At 29.6% G+C, this 20,612-nt stretch overlaps 3 protein-coding genes across 3 annotated transcripts; 1 reads left to right on the top strand and 2 right to left on the bottom strand.

Moving 5' to 3' along the window:
• Nucleotides 1-1,900: 1,900 nt before the first annotated feature.
• MKS88_001181 (serine-repeat antigen) lies at nt 1,901-10,846 on the bottom strand (the record flags this gene model as incomplete). Its single annotated transcript, XM_067219843.1, has 7 exons — nt 1,901-4,083; nt 4,816-5,475; nt 6,135-6,183; nt 7,253-9,288; nt 9,509-9,649; nt 9,900-10,604; nt 10,795-10,846. The coding sequence occupies 7 exons, from the start codon at nt 10,844-10,846 to the stop codon at nt 1,901-1,903; spliced, it is 5,826 nt and encodes a 1,941-aa protein (XP_067075109.1).
• A 558-nt stretch (nt 10,847-11,404) lies between these two features.
• MKS88_001180 (serine-repeat antigen) lies at nt 11,405-12,854 on the top strand (the record flags this gene model as incomplete). Its single annotated transcript, XM_067219842.1, has 4 exons — nt 11,405-11,436; nt 12,106-12,243; nt 12,402-12,593; nt 12,767-12,854. 4 exons carry the CDS (start codon nt 11,405-11,407, stop codon nt 12,852-12,854), a joined length of 450 nt encoding a protein of 149 aa, XP_067075108.1.
• Nucleotides 12,855-14,429: 1,575 nt separating this feature from the next.
• Nucleotides 14,430-18,857, bottom strand: MKS88_001179 (serine-repeat antigen; the record flags this gene model as incomplete). The annotated part of the gene is made up of 4 exons (XM_067219841.1): nt 14,430-14,565; nt 15,479-17,795; nt 17,986-18,675; nt 18,824-18,857. The coding sequence occupies 4 exons, from the start codon at nt 18,855-18,857 to the stop codon at nt 14,430-14,432; spliced, it is 3,177 nt and encodes a 1,058-aa protein (XP_067075107.1).
• Between the last annotated feature and the right edge of the window lie 1,755 nt (nt 18,858-20,612).

Below are 20,612 nucleotides of genomic sequence, written 5' to 3'. Positions count from 1 at the left end.
TACAAACTCCTCTGAGTCACTTGAAAATTTAGAAATATTACTGTAGCTATCATGTAGTGGATACTAGTGAGTTACTAATTTTCCGTCATCTTAAAAATGACTACTTCTTTTTTAATAATTTATACTATTTCGTAATTACTGATTTTAAGCCAGTATATAAATCTTCCATGCTTATTAACTGATAATTTACCTCATCGTCTGTTTTGCAATATTACTTTCTACATGTTATCAGCGGGTTCGTAAAGTTGATGTACCTTTGTGTGTGTATTATCTTGTGCATGGGCGTTAATTTTACATATCACTATATTTCTCCCTAATATGAGAAGAGGCATTCATATATATATATATATTATTCCTTATTGATTTTTTTACTTTCTATAAATAATGCACTAGGTACTGTTTTTCTATAACTATGTACCCCCTAAGAAAATTCTTAGCTCACACAGAGTCGAATATATCTGTAGATAAATGAAACAGTAGTGTAAGGATTCCTCAAATTTACAGAAACTATCAAAAAAGAAGAAAAACATATATATATACATATATTTAGTGTAGGTATATGCACACGCATGCAGCGATCAATGACTATTTTTCTCATATTTTGAAGTAAATGATGGTAATTCTAGTATGCTATTCATTTATAGATGTAATATTTTTCTTTTATCTTTTTTTCGAATACAACAAAGAACGTCCCTTTTAATGGAATAACTCTTAGTTTAACCCCAAAATGCATTTTTATTCCTCTTTGCAAAAATATGTACTTGTGTGTTGCAGCAGTTGGTCTACTTAATATTTCGTTGAGATATATTTCTAACTTATAACTGATTATCTACAATGAGGAATGAAAGAAACAGCATGAAACGCAAACATTTTTAGGAGACATACATGTTAATATGAACTACAATTTGGAAGAATTATTCAAATTTTGAAATATTTAATTTCTTACTTTGTTCATATAAAAGCATATTGAAATTATAATTTTAATTAGTTATGCTAAAAATTGTTCTTATCATAATTGTAAGAATCTCTGTTGCATGTAATGGTTTCTTTTTTTCTTTTTTCTTTTTTTTTATTTTATTTCCTATAATAATTCCAATAATGGACTACAGTATCGTTAACCTTCAATGATATATAATGAATGCTAAACTATAGTAGGAAAAAATTATAAAATAAAAATATAATAAAAAAGTAAAATTCATTAGTTGAAATCACTTTGGCACAAATTTAATTTCAACCCCTGTAAAATATGTGTATTTGAAAATATTTTTTTTTTTTTTTTAAATTTCACGAACTCCACTTTAACGGTTGTAGTTCAGATGTACTTGGTACTTGTTGTTGTTTATTGTAAAGAGGATTACACATGGAACGCGCAGAAGGAATGAAGATATTCACAAGTTCTACAGTTTAGTTTTTCCATTCTTACAAAAGTTCGTTTTGTGTAAACTTATGTAAAATAGAAACCTTGCATGTTCAAATATCACTGCAGTGAAATTATTCTATTTAGTGTTAATGTTAATCTAATTTGCTTCATTTTAGAAAAATATATGAGAAAAAATATGAGTAATAATAATATAAAAAGATGTATAGTAATGTATGTCAAGAATAGGTTAATAATCATATAGATGCACGTTCAACTTAGAACGTCTCCTTTTAGAACTGGAAAAGAATTAAATACATATTTCAATAAGAAGTAGATTAGATAAAAAAATAAAACAAAATAATAATAATTACACTTTTTACATTTATAGAAATCACAGTGAATAAAACTACTTGCATTTATAGCTAAAAATATAAAGTTAATACTTTTGGGAAAGGGGCAGTTGTCATTCCCTTTGCTTACTTACAGTAATAACATTTTGCATATAACATAGATAGCAGTTACGCATAACGGAAACAGAAGCTACACGTAGCAGAAATAGCAATCATTTTTTTTTCTCTTTTTACTTAAGCAATACCCGGGAGAATAACTACCTCTACATTCATTCCAGTGCCTTTCACAAAATTGAAAGCACTCTTCTTGCTTCCCTGGATCATATGCATATGACCTTGAACAAACATGATCACCACTAGCAGACTTAAGGATATCATATTTAGCTAAACCAATTTTTAATTTTCCATCTTTAACATGTTTTAAAATATGAAGAATTTTAGTCTTTTCATCTACTTGGCTATATAAAAAATTATAAGATGATACGGGTGATGAAGGTGGTACTCTCGCATCTGTTACTGAACGTGGGGATTCTGATCTTGGATGTTCTCCTTCTAGTATTGGTGCATATCCTCCAGTTGGACGTACTTCATGGGTCGATTTTTCTGTGCCTTCTCTACCTACAGACACTGATGTGACAAGTAGTTGTGTTCGTCCTGGACTCATTACTGCTCCTCCTGGTATTCCTTGTCTTTCCACTGTTGATGGAAAGGATGGTTCATCTGTTTGACCATGTATCATAGAGTTCCAATATAGACCCTTTCGGCTGTTTGAATAGTAAGTTTTATCTGAGCTGAAATTTTTATAGTACAGATTACTATAAAAATCTGGGGAAATTTTTAAGTAGTAATTATATAATTCGGCTTCTTTCTTCGTATTGACTTTTGCTAATGGCATATCAATGTTGAACATTACAGCAGAGTGTATGAAATTATGTTCACATTTTTCGGGGCCATATATGTCGACCTTAAAATTTCCTTCATCCCCCCAATACTTACCCCAACTGTTTCTCATTATCCAGTAAGACTTTTTCATTCCTTTATCACTTATGTAGTTACCCCAACCAATGATATTAACAGCATGGTCAGGCATTTTTTCACCACATAAACTGTAAACCTTCTTTCCATTAAAATCGTAACTCATTATTTTTTCTGCCTTCACATAAGCAATCATAGATCCTTTGTGCATAACTTCATGCTTTATTTTTTTGATGAACGTGTCCATATTTCCCCTAAATTTGTAACTCTCATAAGCAGTATATCCTTTGGCCCCTAACGAATTGGGTTCATACTTGTAATCCATTAATTTCGTATCTGTCCACAAATTAGTCCAATGATACTTGGGGTTTGGACAATCATTAGCTACATTTTTGTATGAATATGGAAGATTAGATTCTAAAGGTAGGATCTTTTTTTCATCAATGATTCTTAGAAATTCTAGAGGATTAGACCCAACTTTGCATCTTTCATCAGGTTCTATTTTCGAACAGTTAGCCACATATAAAGCCGAACCACTTGCATGATCATAACCCTTCATACATCTAATAGTTTCTAGGTGCAGCTTAGATGCAAATAACCATGATGTTGCACAGTTTCCCTGATCTTCTGCTTCAATTTTTGAAACACAGCTATTCTTATCTTTCCATCTATCACAATAGTCTTCATTGCAATACATTCTATCTGTAAAACGGGCAGTGTTCATATCTGCTTCTTCATATTTTGTCAGATCAACAACTCCATCATCATCTTCTTTGTATATAGAATTACCTACATTTTTATAATCTTTAAGCTCAACATCATAGTTAAAATGCATAACATTCTTCCCTTCTAATTTGTTATAAGGCAAATCTGGTAGTACTAAACCTGTTCTGTTTTCCCCCCAATTAGATACATTCTTCATGCATATTGCTGCGTTTTTTAATTTATTTTTCAGTGAAATATATTTTTCACCTTTATGCATTTTTAACATTCTATTCAAATTGTTCAGTACTTCCATCTCGTTACCCAACTCGTAATTTTCTAACATCCTAGTCATATCTAATCCTTTTAGCAAATTACAGTAATTTGTTATCTGCCTTTTTAATGTACTATCTAAATCTTGTGGAATTGCTAAATCTTTTTTATTATTCTTGTTATTGTCCTTAATTCCCATAAGTATACTGTCAATCGCTTCTGTAAGCTGGATTTCATTATAATTTTCATCATCCTGCCCTTCAGTTTTTATTTCGTCAAATCGTTGCCTCATATCAGCAGAAACATAGTTTAAACATTCACTGGCTTTTTCTTTACTCTCTAAGAATAAAGCACATTGGTAGCACTTTTCTATTTCGATAATACCGCCGAAAAAGCAGTCACTGGCTATTGCATCGCATTTTTCTATTAGAAGGAAAAAAAAAAAAAGAAGCAAAAATAGTATAATGGTGAAATGTTTAGAAAGTATGAGACCAGTCCATGTACACACATATGCATGCATGTATTGATGTATGTGTTTTTTCGCTTATTAATTATTATTATTATTATTATTATTATTATGTATTTATTTATTTTTTATTTTTTTGGGGGGGTAACAAAGTTGTGAGTAATTAAAATAAGATAACAATAAAATGAAGAGCAGTTATTTAGTTATATTCCTTTGTAAGAGCTTGCCTGGCATATTTGATATGCTGTAATTTTTGCTTTCAATAAGAATCTGCTTTTCAGGATTTGACGAGGTTATTACTTGTATTGAAGTAATTGGTCTTCCTATATCTTTCATTCTGTATTTCCTTACATCTACCATTTTGTCTAAGACGAAAAATTAAAGTATATACAAGTTGATAAAAAAATGGAGGAACTCGGTACTAATAGGCGAAAAGTATTATGATAAAAACTGAGTGCATATATGCATATACATATATATACATACATATACATAACCATATTATATATATATATATATATATATATATATATATTTTTTTTTTTTTTTTTTTTTTTTTTCAAAACGAACGCAGCACAGAAGAAACATAGTTGAAGCTTTATTCTTTCCACTTTTGCATTTTACAAAATGGAAACCAGTTTATTATCCAAACTTTCAGTTAATTTGTTTTCTTTTCTTGTTACTCTTACCTGTTTCAGTTGTAGATGGATACACTTTCCATTTAAGGGTTAATATGTTTTCTTCAATGTACACTACGACCTTAAAGGTTTTGTTATGAGCACACTTATTATGCAAATTAGATTTTTCCTTTTCAAATAATATTTTTTCTGTTATTTTTATAAATATCGGGTTCATTTCTATTTCATTATTTTCGGCATCAACATAAATTTCTAAAAATGGAATAAGGAACACATAAAATTTTGCAGTGCACGGACCAGTTATTTTTATACCCTTATGTTCTTTCAATAGTGCTGATTTGACTTGAACTACATTTGAAATATCTGACGATACACGTTCTGCAGGAACATCATTACTTCCTGAATTGCCATGTTCATTAGAGAGACGCACCATAATTGGTTGTTGTGCAGGTCCATTTGGTGCTCCTACAATAGAACTATTCTGCTGACCTGTTTGGAGACTTTCTCCCCTTTTGAGTATCTTTTTCCCTTTACCTTCCTTTGTATTTACATGTGATACTGCAGTTGCAGTTGCCTGTGATTGATCCGCTAAACCTTCAGAAGAGCTTATCCGTGTACCATCCACTTTTGGCAAAAATACTGATATACTAGTCACAGGTGCATTTTTAGTAGAGCAATAACATTTTATTATATTATTACTAATTAAAATATCTGCAAAAAAAATTGTTATTGACAAATAGTACATGAAAAAAATTTTTTTTTTTTTTTTTTTGTTTTATTCCAAAATGTTGTATTTTATTGTAGAATAACTTTATTATTATTCTGAGGTTGCAGTATATGTAATGCTCCTTAACATATTCATTATTTCTCACATTTTTAATTGCTACATTGACTATTCTTAATATTTTATTATTTTTTTTTTTTTTGTTCTTACATATTATTAGAAGAAAAGATATAGGATACATCATTTTGTTGAATGTAAAAGCTAAAATGAGGTGTTGTAAAATTTTTTTTTTTTTTTTTTTTTTGATAATTGTAAATTGTATCACCTATATGTACTTATAGTTCTGTATGTGTATATATATATATATTTACATATTCTTTATTTTTTTTTTTTATTTTTATAGAACTACACACTTTTTGCTGAAAATAAATTAAACATTATATTTTCAAAGAAAAAATGCTATTATTCTTTTGCAATATTTTAATATAGTTCTTCGAGAAATGATTCCACTTTAAAAAAAACAAAAAAAAAATAGTAATAGTAATAGTAATAGTAATGGTAATGGTAATTATAATAATAATAACAGTAACAGTAGTAGTAATAATGTAAGCGTTTCACTGATGTAACGAATTGACCACTAATTTACTTCGACTACCGTAGTGGTTGCTTTCGAAAAACTTTAACAAGTTCACTATCTACACCTTTATGGTTAAAGTTCGAAGGCATGTTTGAAGGCGTATTGATTTATTTATTGTGGATAGAATAGATGTGTAAAGGAAGAAGACAAAAGTGGTGCTATTATTTACAAGTGCTACAACTTAGTGATTTCGTTTTTACCATAGTAATGTTTTTTATATGAACTTACTCATATAAATGTAGACTCCCTAACTGTAAAAAGGTTAAATTAAAATGCTTAACCATGAAGTTCTTTTCATTTATATAATTTTAATAAATCGAATAAAAAAAAAAAACATTTACAAAGCATAGTTTTTATCACAAATAGAAAGAATAATACAGGAACCTCTTTAATATAGAACTTCTCTAAATCATAATGGGAATAAAATATACAAACATACACATGTATGCACACATATATATAAACATGCACATATATACGCACATATACATAAACATACACATGTATGCACACATATATATAAACGTACACATATATACGCACATATACATAAACATACACATGTATGCACACATATATATAAACGTACACATATATACGCACATATACATAAACATACACATGTATGCACACATATATATAAACGTACACATATATACGCACATATACATAAACATACACATGTATGCACACATATATATAAACGTACACATATATACGCACATATACATAAACATACACATGTATGCACACATATATATAAACGTACACATATATACGCACATATACATAAACATACACATGTATGCACACATATATATAAACATACACATGTATGAACACATTTATAAACAAACATATATACGCACATATACATAAACATACACATGTATGAACACATATATATAAAGATACATTTAAACATATATATATATATATATACCAATAAGGAACATATAAAGGTGCATAAAAAAAATAATACATTTTTACCTTTTCAAAAAATCCACTAATAATTTTATCTACATCAATTGTTGAAAGTATAATTTTATTGCTATTTCTAGCAAAAAAAAAAAAAAAAATTATTATTGTTGTTCGCTTGGTTTATTCATATTAATAAGGTTTTATACAAAACAGAAAAAGCAGTCATCTGTTTTCCTCTTTTGTGTTAAACAATATCCGGGTGATTTATGTTCACTACATGCTCCCCAGTTTTCATTACAGAACGTTACACATTCATCTTTTATCTCATAATTTGGATAGGATCTTGCTCTTGAACATACATGGTCAGCATTAATAGGATTATCCGAGTCGTACTTAACTATATCGACTTTTACTTTACCATTTTTAACGTGTTCTAAAACGTGAACAAATTGAAGCTTTTTAGTAGTTGCCTCATTTAATTTGTCGTTCTCTTTTGTATCTAATCCTCCTTGTGCTCCTCCTACTCCAGGTGCTACTCCTACTCCTGGTGCTACACCTACTCCTGGTTGAGTTCCACTAGCACTATTATCTGAACCATAAATGACAGAGTTCGCAGTTATCACATTCTTGTTATTTAAATCATTAGCCTTTTCTGCGCTCAAACTGTTGAAATATAAATTACTATAAAAATCTGGGGAGGTTTTTAAGTAGTAATTATATAATTCGGCTTCTTTCTTCTTATTGACATTTGTCAAAGGCATATCAATGTTGAACATTACAACAGAGTGCATGAAGTTATGTTCACATTGTTCGGGGCCATGCATGTCGACCATAAAGTTTCCTTCATCCCCCCAGTACTTACCCCAGCTGTTTCTAACTATCCAGTAAGATTTTTTCTCTCCTTTGCTATTTATATAGTTACCATACCCTGTGATGTTAACTGCATGGTCAGGATGTTTACCACCACATAGGCTAAGCACCTTCTTTCCATTTAGGTCATACCCCATTACATTTTCTACCTTTACATAAGCAATTACAGATCCTTTGTGCATAACTTCATGCTTTATTTTTTTGATAAACGTGTCCATGTTTCCCCTAAATTTATCACTCTCATAGGCGGTATATCCTTTAGCCCCTAATGAATTGGGCTCATCTTTAGAATCTAATAATTCTACATTTGCCCATAAATTCGTCCAGTGATTCTGTGGATTTGGACACGTATTACCAACTTTTGCATATGAGTATGGAAGGTTTACTTCTAAAGGTAGGAAGTTATTTTCATCGATAATTTTAAGAAATTCTAATGGGTTCGATCCAACATGACACTTATCCTTAGCCTCTTTATGCGCACAATTGGCAACGTATAATGCCGAACTGCTCGCATGTTCATAACCCTTCATACATCTAATAGTTTCGAGATGTAACTTAGATGCAAATATCCAAGATGTTGCACAACTTCCCTGATCTTGTGCTTCTATTTTTGAAATACAAGTATTTTTATCTTTCCATCTATCACAATATTCATCATTACAAAACATATTATCTGTAAAATAGAAAGACTGTTTATTATCCTGTTCAACTGCTTCTAAATCTATAATACCATCAATTCCATCATTGAATGTATCTTTTATATTATTCTGATTAACACTAGAAGTTTCAGAAACTTTCGTAGTCTGTAATTGAATTTTATTTTCATTATTTTTGTATGACAGATTAGGTAATACTAATCCAGTTTTATTTGTTATCCAGTTTTCAGCATATTTCATACATATCGCTGGATTTTTTAGTTTATATAGTAATGAAGACTTTTTTTCTTCATTGTGTTTTTCTAATAGTTTAGTTAAGTTACTGTATGTTTCTACATGATTCGCTAGTTCGTGGTTTTCCAACGTACCACTCACATCTTCCTGCTTTAATAACTTACAATATTTCATTAATTCTCCTTTTAAAGTATTATCCATCTCTTCCATTTTTACTAATTCTTTGTTATTGTTTACATCTATCTTGTATATTAGGTCCAATATGTTATTAATGGATTCCATAAGTTTATATTGTACAGATTCTTCATCATTTCCTGTCGTGAGAACGTTTTGTTCATTTTGTGTATCCGTCTCTTTTGAAGCATATTTAGAACACTCATCTGATGGACTCAAATTTTTCGTAAGCAGGGTACATTTATAGCATTTTTCGATGTCCGAAATTCCACTGAAGAAGCAGTTTGTAGCCATTATATCGCACCTGTCTGTTAATGTAAAAATATACAAGATTAGACAAAATATATGATATAAATGTGAAGAGTTCAACGTTTGGTGCATTATGGAATTCAGTTAAAGCTTAAAAGAATGCACAACAAAACAAGAACAGTAATAATTAAAATAATATGAAGAACGTATAAGGAAAAAGCGAATAAATGATTCTTTTTTCATCTATTCTTCCTATTTTGAACTACTTATGAATCTAACCTGGCATAACATTCCCCAGTGGGTAATTTTTGCTCTCGAGAATGTGAACATCTTTCTTCTCTAATACATTGAATATCTGTATTGATGTAATAGGTTGATCTATGTTTCGTATCATGAACTTCCTTATGTCTACTTTATTATCTAATGGACAAAATTAAAAGCGAAACCGAAAATATTAATTTGAATAGAAAAGTTAAAAAGGAAACTATGGATGACGCTAATATGTTCAAATTTTGAATTACGCATATGTATATGCACATATGTATATGCACATATGTATATATATATATATATATACATGGTGACAGCTTTTCACTAATTAAGAATATATACTCTTATTAATTTATGCAAAATGGAAACTAGTGTATTTTTTTCTTTTTCTTTTTTTTACCTGTATTGGGTGGATTATTTACTTTGTCATATACTTTCCATTTAAGTGTGAGTATATTATCATGAATATTTACAATAAGTTTAAACGTATATTTATCATGACATTTATTTTTTGATTGTTCTTCAGTGCTAAAATCTACGTTGATTGTTTGATTATTTGATTTTGTTCTCAATAAAATTAGGTCAACATCCGTTTTAACATGAATATATATATACGGAACAAGGAAAACTAAAAAGTCCACATTACACAGTCCAGTAATTTTTACTCCCTTATGATCTTTTAACAAAGCAGAATTTATCTGAATATCGCTATTGTTAGAAGTAGTTACAGGCTCACTAGAATCATTATTTCTTTGTTCACCAGCTATAGAACGATCACTTTTTCCCTGACCATTACCTGATACCTCCGATGGTTCAGCACCATTCGGTGGGGATCCAGAGGTTCCATCTGAACTTCCATTATGATTTTCCCCTACAACTCCATTTGCACCAGTAGGTCCACTTCCCCCTACTCCTGCACCTGGAACTACTGATGGATCTCCAGCTCCATTTGGGTTTGTATTTGTACTAGAACCTTGAACACTAGATGAACCATTATTTTGACTTACATCTTGTGCGATACTGTTTGATGGGGACGTAACATTTGGAGGTTGTTCCATAGTAGTTCCCCCGTGGCACGGCATTATACTGTTACTATACACTACACCTGCGTAAATATTAAAATAAAGAAAAAGAACACACAAAAAAAATTTTATTACGTACGAAGAAATATTTTTTTTTTTTTTTTTCATAATATGTCCCTTGCCATTTCGTTACGAACAAAAATTATGAGAGTATTTAATTTTTTCTTAGTTTTGCAAATACTGTAAATTTTGTTTGTATCATTTAGATCCAACTGAATATTTTACTACTTTTATTTTTTCTTTTTATCATTATGTCTTTACACATTTTTTGTACCTTTTTTTTTTTCTTACATATTATGAAAAGTAAGGAAATACAAGACTTCATTTTGTTGCACAAAGTAAAAATGGAATGTCTTTATATTTTTTCTGGTAATAGTTCTGTACATTCATGTACCTTTTTATTCTGTTTTTTCTCAATAAATCTTTTTTTTTTTACCTAAGGGAAATTAAAACATTGATATGAAGAAAAGGTCTGTATTTATTATTTATTTTTTTTTTTTTCTGTGTTATTGTGTTTTTTAATTTTTAAATCTGTATTTCTTTCATTTTTTGTTTTTCCTTTTTTTTAATTTTTTACATAATATCAATGATAATATAAACACTCTAGAAAGATATACACATCTTTTAGTGCATTTGTTATTGCACTAATTCGTTATGAATCTCTTGATGTGTACTCGCAAAATTTTTGCAATTTGTCTAAGTGCATTTTTAAGGTTAAGGGTAAAACCTGTACATGTGCATAAGTACATGCACTTATAGTCAAATTAATTCGTCCCGAAGAACAGGAAATAGTATTTATTTTTCATGTTAAACTTGAAGCACCATGACTCTTTTCGCAAAAATAAGTATTATAAGGTTAACTTACTCTTATCAATTCCGCACTCCGAGTGGTCAAAAAATTCTTACAAAAATGAAATTAAATTATTCTTTCTTAAAGCCTTCCTAATTTTTATCATTTCAAGAAAATTTCAAAAGAAAAAAAAAAAAAAATGAATAATTGAACAAATGCGTAAATAGTCACTGTGGAATGTAAAATATGGAAAAGTAATTTAAAAGAAATAACTAGGAAACTTATCTAATTTAGAACTATTGCAACTTCAAAAGAGAACCATATTTTTTCACCTTTTCAAAATTATAATGAACAATTTTTACTTGCATTCTTTATTAAAATTACAATGTTACTCATATGTATTTTAAAAAAAAAAAAAAAAAAAAAACTACCATTAGCATGAGTTACATTTTATTAATACCATTTTACACATAACAAAAAAAAAAAAAAAAAGTTGTTTGTTTATCTCCTTTTAACAAACGGTATTTAGGGGAAGGTTCATTTGTTCACTTATTTTATTTGTTAATTTCACGCGTTACCGTAAAATTTTACACACTCTCATAATTTATATGTATATGTTGATAGAAATATTCAACAAGTTTGATCATCATTAATTGCTGTGTTATCTTCATATTTAACTAGATCTATTTTTGTTTGTTCATTTTTAATATGTCTTAAAATATTAACAACTTCAGTTTAGTAGCACCTCTGCTAACAAGTGTAACCCTAGTCGTTGTTTCCATTCATGATGATAATGATTACACTGTTCATATTTCTGATAGTTGTTCTCCTACAGTAGTAGCTGCTGCGGGTGTATCTCTTGCAGCTACCTCGTGTACTCCTCATTCACGACTCTTTCTGACCTCTTATGCTACTCTTCCATTGGTTGTTCCTCGCCCATGAAATTCATTGTTTCGTATGTCTAACGCCTGTTCTTCCTTTGTTGTTCTTTCATCCGTTTATTCAGTTTTTGGTACTTATAAAGTTCAAGTCCTTTTAACGTTGATCATGTTAACGTTGAGCATGTTAACGTTGAGCATGTTAACGTTGAGCATGTTAACGTTGAGCATGTTAACGTTGATCATGTTAACGTTGATTCTTGTTCACCTCCTACATCCTTACCTCCTTCTGCTGATCTTTCTCCCTTTTGTTCGTTAAGTGGTAATATGTTGCCTATTCCTGAGTCATACTGCCAATAAATCACACAATTATGACATCAAAATTTTCCTCTGTCCGAATAATTGGCCTTCTATAGACTAACGTTCATCTAATAGGGATTACTATAAAAATTGATGTAATTTTAAAGATAGTAATTATATAATTCAGCTTCTTTCTTCTTAGGTACTTTTTCCATAGGCACATCGATGTTGAACATTGCAGTAGAGTGGATGTAGTTGTATTGACAATGCAAGGGGCCATGCGCGTCGACTTCAAAGTTTCCTAGACACTAAAATACTTACCCCATCTATATCTAACTAGGAAATATAATTTTTTCTTCTCTTCAGTATTTATAAAGTTACCGTACCTAATCATATTAATAGTACCTAGTCAAGAAATTTATCACTACATAGATTTTTCCCCTTCCTTCCGTTAAGGTCGTAACCCATGATATTATTAACCTTTTCCCTAAAATCATAGGAACTTCAATCGTAACCTTCATTCTTTGTTATGCCACTGAATGAAATTTTTTTTTTTTTTTTTTTTTTTTGTACGTGTTCCTCCGATAAGCAGTATATCCTTAACCCCCTAATGAATTATGCTAATTCTTAAGATCTAATAAATTTACATCTGCCCATAAATTAGTTCACTTATCCAAATGTCATAGTATAATCATCACTGGCTTACGCATATATTTATGGTAAATTAAGTTTCTAAATGTAGGAGCTTATTTTCATCTACAATGTTGAAGAACTCTAATGGGTTAAATCCGATGTGGAATTTTATCATAGCTTCTTTGTGCCAACGGTGTTATACTAAGCCGGACTTTTCTTATATGGTTATTTCTACTCAAACTTCTTATAGTTACTAAGCACATCTTAGATCCAAATATACAAGATATTGAGCAATTTCTATCATCTTCTGCATTAATATGTGAAATGCAGATATCGTTATCTTTTCACCAGTAACACTATCCTTCATTCGAATCCATTGTGCATGTAAAATGAGAAGACTTCGAACATAGTTCATCAACGAAGACTGAATTAGTAGCACCATTGTATTCACCATTTCGTACACCTATATCTTCATTTTTTATTATCTGTATATTTTTAATATATCCCTTTATCAGGTAAGGATAACATTCTTTTGTTTGTTTACCTAGTTATCTACATTTTTCATACATCTCACGGCATTACTTAGTTTTGTGCTGTAATGAGGAGTATGTTTCCCCTAGTACCTTTTCCATGAACCTTTGTTAAATTGTCGGTTATTTCCGCCTTATTATCCTATTCGCAATTTTCTAATGTTCGCCATGGTATCTACTTCTTTTATGAATTTGCATTATTTCACTAATTTCACTTTTAAAGTATTATCTAAATGTTCTAAGCTTATTTATGCTTTACTAATATTTTCACCTGACTTGTAAATATTTTTCAATATTTCATCAATTATATTTTAGCGAAACCATTTAGTCAGGGTCTTCATCATTTTGCGCCTTAGTTTTTATATCGTTATAATTTTTCTCAACATCAGCAGGTTCATAAATGAAAAATTTATCATTTGGAAAATGATCATTTTATAACAGTGAAGTACAGGCATAACATCTTTCGATGTATACCCTACACCTTCGAAAATGATTTTCTATTATTATATATCGTTTCTCGATAAAAATAAAAAATAGAAGCAAAAACATGTCCACCCTCAGACATGCATGCATTAATGTGGACATATATATATATATATATGCTCATGCACATATAAGATGTATCACCGTAACTTCTTCAAAGTCTTGAAAGAATGATAATACAATTATATTCCTCTATTATCTTTTTTTTTTTTTCTATGCTTTTCATTTATGTAACTAGGAATATCTCCTCTTATAATGTAATATGTTGCTTTCATTGAAGATAGCATCCAAAAATTCCTGCTTGTTGTTCATTAATATTGCAGTAATTGGTAAATCTAAGTTTTTCATGATATTATGTCTGTTTTGTAACCTGGAATGATCAGCGAGAAAAGGTAATGTGGGATGGGACCATCTTCAATGCTGTTTATATGCAAATAGTCAATATGCATGTGTGTGTTGTAAGCACCATTCATTTGAACTTGCATTTTCATTTTCATTTTCTTTTTTTTTTTTTTTTTTTTTTTAACAGCTTTTATATGGTTTACTTTTATTTGACATTTCTGGGCATAACATTTTCCCCTAAATTTTACCGAAAGGTATTCCAAAATTTTAATTACAAATAAAAATATTGTCTACTGCATTTATATGTGCACCCACTGAATTCAGCACCTATGGTATGTAGTAGGAAATATATATAATATCACAAATTCATTTATTTTGACCAAAACTTAAAAATGCATATATACAGGATAACTGTAAATATTAAGTAACATTAAGATAAAAAAGAAAATACTTTTATATATAATTAATGCTAAAATATTATGTTTTCTTCTTTCGCAATAGCATATTTTGTAACATCGATATATTAAAACAAAATTAGAAAAGTTTATATACTTAAAAAATTCTAAAATAAAATTTGTTTGATGTCTTAATTTTTGCTAAAAAAAAAAAAAACTTGGGAAAATTTTTAATTTACAGCACTACAAAACTGAAACAAGAATTAAATGTATATACAAATGTGCATATATATTCATATATATACATAAGTACATACATAAATATAGATGTATAAATACGCTTACTAATAAAAAGGACTTAAAAAAAAAAAAAAAAAAAAGGGATATACTTTTTTAAGCTTTCGTAAAAGCATTAAGAACATTTTTTACTTCATTCCTTAAAAATATAATATTATATATATAATTCTTAAAAAAAAGAAAAAAAAAGCTATCGCAATCCTGAGTTACTTTTTATTAATAAAATTCTACACATAACAGAAAAAACACTTATTGGTACTTTGCCTTTTAGTCAAACAATATCCTGGAGAAGGTTCATCTTTGCAATTGTCCCATTCCTCACTACAAAATTTTATACACTCATCTAGATTGTTTACATCCATGGCATAAGATCTGGAGCAAGCGTGGTTATCAATAATTATTGCATTATCTTCGTACTTAACTAGCCCCATTTTTATCTGACCATTTTTGATGTGTTTTAAGACATGAAGCACTCCAGTTTTAGCAGTAGCAGCTGGTGCATTCTTAGCTGCTACTGTTTGAGATCCAGGTAGCACTGATTGTTTTGGATCTACCGATGTTTCAACTGGTGTTCGTTGTCCTGGTTGAGATTCCTGATGTGTCGATTGTATTTGACCTGCTGCTGCTGCATTTCCTGGTTGAGGTCCATTTTGTTCTGTTGATTTTGGTAATGTTGATGATACATCCCCTTGTACTCCACCTACTCCTGGACTTGCGCGTTCGCCAGATGCTGACCCTGTAGGTAGTGCAGGTGCTGGCTCGTCTTGTCCATAAACCAACGAATTTTGAGATAAGTCATTTCTCTTGAGTGGTACACTTTCCTCCTCTGGTGTGAAATTGTTATAATAAAGATTACTATAAAAATCTGGGGAAGTTTTTAAGTAGTAATTATATATTTCAGCTCCCTTCTTTGTAGGGACTTGGGCTATTGGCATATGGATGTTGAATATTACGGCAGAGTGGATGAAGTTGTGTTCACATTGTTCTGGACCATGCATATCAACCCTAAAATTTCCTTCATCCCCCCAGTACTTACCCCAGCTATTTCTTATTATCCAGTAAGACTTCTTCTTTCCCTCATCATTTGTGTAGTTTCCCCATCCAATGATGTTAATTGCATGGTCAGCATTTTTATCACCACATAGACTGAGCACCTTCTTTCCGTTAAGGTCATAATCCATTGCATTTTCTGCCTTTACATAAGCAATTACAGATCCTTTGTGCATAACTTCATGCTTTATTTTTTTGATAAACGTGTCTATGTTTCCCCTAAATTTATCACTCTCATAGGCGGTATATCCTTTAGCCCCCAACGAATTGGGCTCATCTTTAGAATCTACTAATTTTGCACCTGCCCATAAATTCGTCCAATGATTCTCTGATTTTGGACAGTCATTGGCTACTTCTTTGTATGAATATGGATGATTGTGTTCTAGGGGTAAGAACCCATTTTCTTCAATAACACTAAGATATTCAAAAGGATTAGATCCGGAAATACATTTATCTTTAGGGTTCCTCTTGGAACAGTTAGCTATATATAATGCGGAACTTTTTACATGGTCATATCTGTTCATGCATCTAATAGTTTCAAGATGCAATTTAGATGCAAATAACCATGATATAGCGCAATTTCCTTGTTCTGCCGCTTCTATTTTTGAAAAGCAACTATCATTATCTTTCCACCTGTCACAATATTCTTTATTGCAATACATTGTGTCAGTAAGTTGAGATGAGTTCATATTTGTCCCATTATAATCAGAAAAATCAATAACACCATCATACCCTTCATTTTGTTTAACACTATTCACATTTTTGCTCTCTACATTTTGAGTACTGTTTTCATAATTTTGTAAATTATTACTGTTATTCTCCAAATTATGATATTCAAATTGAGGCAATGATAACCCTCTTTTATTTTTTATCCAGTCGTTTACATTCTTCATACATATTGCTGCATTTCTTAGTTTATGTTGTAATGAAGCATATGTTTCATCAGCATGTTTTGCTAGAAGCCTCGTTAAATTGTTGAAGATTTCTGTTTCGTTTCCCATTTCATAGCTTTCTAATGTTCCACTTGTGTCTACCTCCTTTAGCAATTTGCAGTATTGTACCAGTTCTCCTTTTAGGGTATCATCTAACCCTTCCAATGTTATTAACTGCATATTATTGTTGTTATCCATCTTGTACATTTTTTTCAATATGTTGTCAATTTTTTGTGTAAGTTCCATTTGGGTAGGGTTTTCATCATCATCTTGAGCTCTAGCTTTTATATTATCAATATTTTCCTTAATAAAAGCAGAAGTATAATTGAAACACTCATTATTTTGAATATTGTCATTTTCTAATAGTACAGCACAACTGTAACAATTTTCCATGTTCAAACTACCACTTAGGAAGCAATTCATTGCCATTAGTTCACATTTTTCAGGTACTGAATTCGTTATAGAATAATTTTTGCTTTCAATTAAGAAGCTACTCTGAATATTCTTTGTGGTGTGCACTTGTATTGCCGTTATTGGTCGATCTAAGTTTTTTATTAGATAATTCATAATGTCCGTTTTGCTACCTGCAGTAAGAACCGAGAAAGAGCAAAGTGGAATAGGACTGCCTTTAAAGCTATTTATACGATAATATGAGCAGTGAGCAGTGTGTTTATATGCAACTAATTAAAATGTATGGGTGCTGTAAGGCTCATCCATTTTCATTTTCATAATTTTTTTTTTTTTTTTTCTTTTTGATTCTCTTTTTTTAGTTACCTTTGTTTGGGGGGGTTGTATTATCATATACCTTCCATTTGAGAGTTAATTCTTCCCCTTGAAGGTAAGCTATGAATTTAAAGGTTTTACCATCGGCGCACCTATTCTGTAACTTGTCAATTTTTATTTCAAATATTTTTTTTATATCTAGTTCTTCGTTGTCAGTTTGGAATTCTTTTGTAATATCTGAATCTTCATATTTTGGTCCCAAACGTATTTTACTCTCCTTTGTTTCGAGAGTAATAGATATGTGTGGAACCAGGAATAATTGAACTTTCGCGTTACATGTACCAGTAACTTTTACCCCTTTATGGTCTTTTAATAGGGCAGATTTTACATTAATGTTATTTTGGCTACTTGGAGTGGCAGACTGCACAGCTATACTAGATGCTCCAGAGCCACTTGCGTCAACTCTGTCACCTGCAGCAGCTGAAGCAGATGCAACCTCTTGCCTAAAGTTACTTTCGCCAGTTTGCGTGTTAGATGTACTTGGAACGGTAGGTGCGGTAACTTTTGGATCTGTTTGTTGATTTACGGATAAAGGTCCATTATGTGAACCATCAACACTAGGTGAATTTGCTCTTCCTTCTGTATCTGACGAAGAACCCTGTGCGCCGCTTTGACCTTGTGTAGGTTCTACAGCTTTATCTTCCCCTTTGCATCGAAATATATCTCTGCTTAATATAATATCTACGTAAAATCGATTACAAATAAATGGAGCATAAAACTACATTTTTTCTTAACATCATTTTTACCGTAAAATGTTTTATTTTTGTTCACGCATATATATTTCATCGATAATTTATTATTTTGAATTTTCTCTATTTTTTTTACTTACATATTATGAGAAAAAACGAAATAGAGCACTTCATTTTGTTGAGTAAAAATAAAGTAGAACGTTGCAAAGACTTCCTTTTTTTTTTTTTTTTTTTTTTTTTGGCATTTACAACTTATTCGTGCATTCTACTTATTTATTGGTCTATCGATTTATTTTTCTACTTACCTGTCGATTTATTTTTCTATTTATTTATGTCTATTTTCTTATTTGTTAATAATATTTCTTTATTTTTTTGTCTATATATTTGTTTGTCCATTTATTTATTTATTTAATTTTTTTTTTTTTTTTTTTTTTTTTTTTTTTTTTTTTTTTTTTGTGCATCCGTTTATTTATATATTTCTTTATGTATTTATACATTTGTTCATTTATTTTTTACCTTTCAAAAGAACATTTTATGCATTTACTCGAATTAATTTAAATTTTCTCCTCTTACAAAAACGAAATGAAGCAAAAGAAGACACAACAAAACGTGGTGTTAGAACGTGTCGGCAAAATTTTTTTTTTTAGCTCATTTAGTGCATTAGCAATTTGCAACATAAATTTTTAATAATTCGTTAAAGTGTATTATATCATTTAAAAATTTGAAAGACATATACGTATAATATACACTTATATAAATACATATACAACATATATACACACTTTTATTTTGATATATTTTATCTACGTGTAGACATTTTTTTATTTATTCAAAAATTTTCTTTTTTAAAAATACTGTACTATACGGTTTTACAAAAATGATTCCTTTTTGCCTATTCACTACTGCAGATTTGTTTTCCTTTCAAATAACGTTGTTTTCATTTTTTTGAAAAATGTACCTTTTAATTCGTTTGAAGACAATTAAAAAAAAAAAAAAAAAAAAAAAAAAGCAAAATTAAATTAACATTTTTTCTAATATATGAACCATAAATATATCACATTTTCACGTTATGTGAAGTATGCAGGAATACTATTAAAAATACTATAACAATATTCTGTACCATATAACTAATACATTTCGATTTTCTTTAAATCTGTATAGGTAGATAACACCCTCGTGCGTTTTTATAGTACACGAATAAAAGGAAATAAAATCAGGTAAAACTAAATAAAGCGAGATAAAATATAATAAAATGAACAGAAATATAATATATTGATATGAATATAATGCGTCGAAATAAGACGAAATAAAATACCATAAAATAGAATACAATAAAATGGAATGCAATAAAATGGGATGCAATAAAATGGGATGCAATAAAATGGGATGCAATAAAATGGGATGCAATAAAATGGGATGCAATAAAATGGGATGCAATAAAATGGGATGCAATAAAATAGAATACAATAAAATGGAATGCAATAAAATATGATACAATAAAATATGATACAGCAATATATAATACAATAAAATATAATATAATACACTACAATATAATAAAATACATTAAAATATTATGAAATATAATAAAGTATAATTTAATAAGACAAATGGAAAATATAGTATTTCCAAGGTGTTCTGAAATACCACTTCAGCTGCAGTGCGTTCGTGTAATTAAATTTTCTCCGTTTATATTTTAATTAAAATTTTGTCGACGGTCATCATTGTAAGAAGACGAAAAGGCACATCATTAATATATGGTATAATATAAACTTTTAAAATTTCATAAAACTATACATTACAAAATGCAATTAAATTGGTCAAATAACTGATAATATCTTCTTCGACTTTAGGAATCTTCAAAAGTAATATTTTATGCTTCTATTTCTTTATAATAAGTTTAGGGCAGAAAAACGTTCATTTTACTTG

The sequence above is a fragment of the Plasmodium brasilianum genome, chromosome 4 (assembly GCF_023973825.1).
Source record: "Plasmodium brasilianum strain Bolivian I chromosome 4, whole genome shotgun sequence".
Taxonomy (NCBI): domain Eukaryota; phylum Apicomplexa; class Aconoidasida; order Haemosporida; family Plasmodiidae; genus Plasmodium; species Plasmodium brasilianum.
This window is presented reverse-complemented; position numbering and strand designations above follow the sequence as displayed.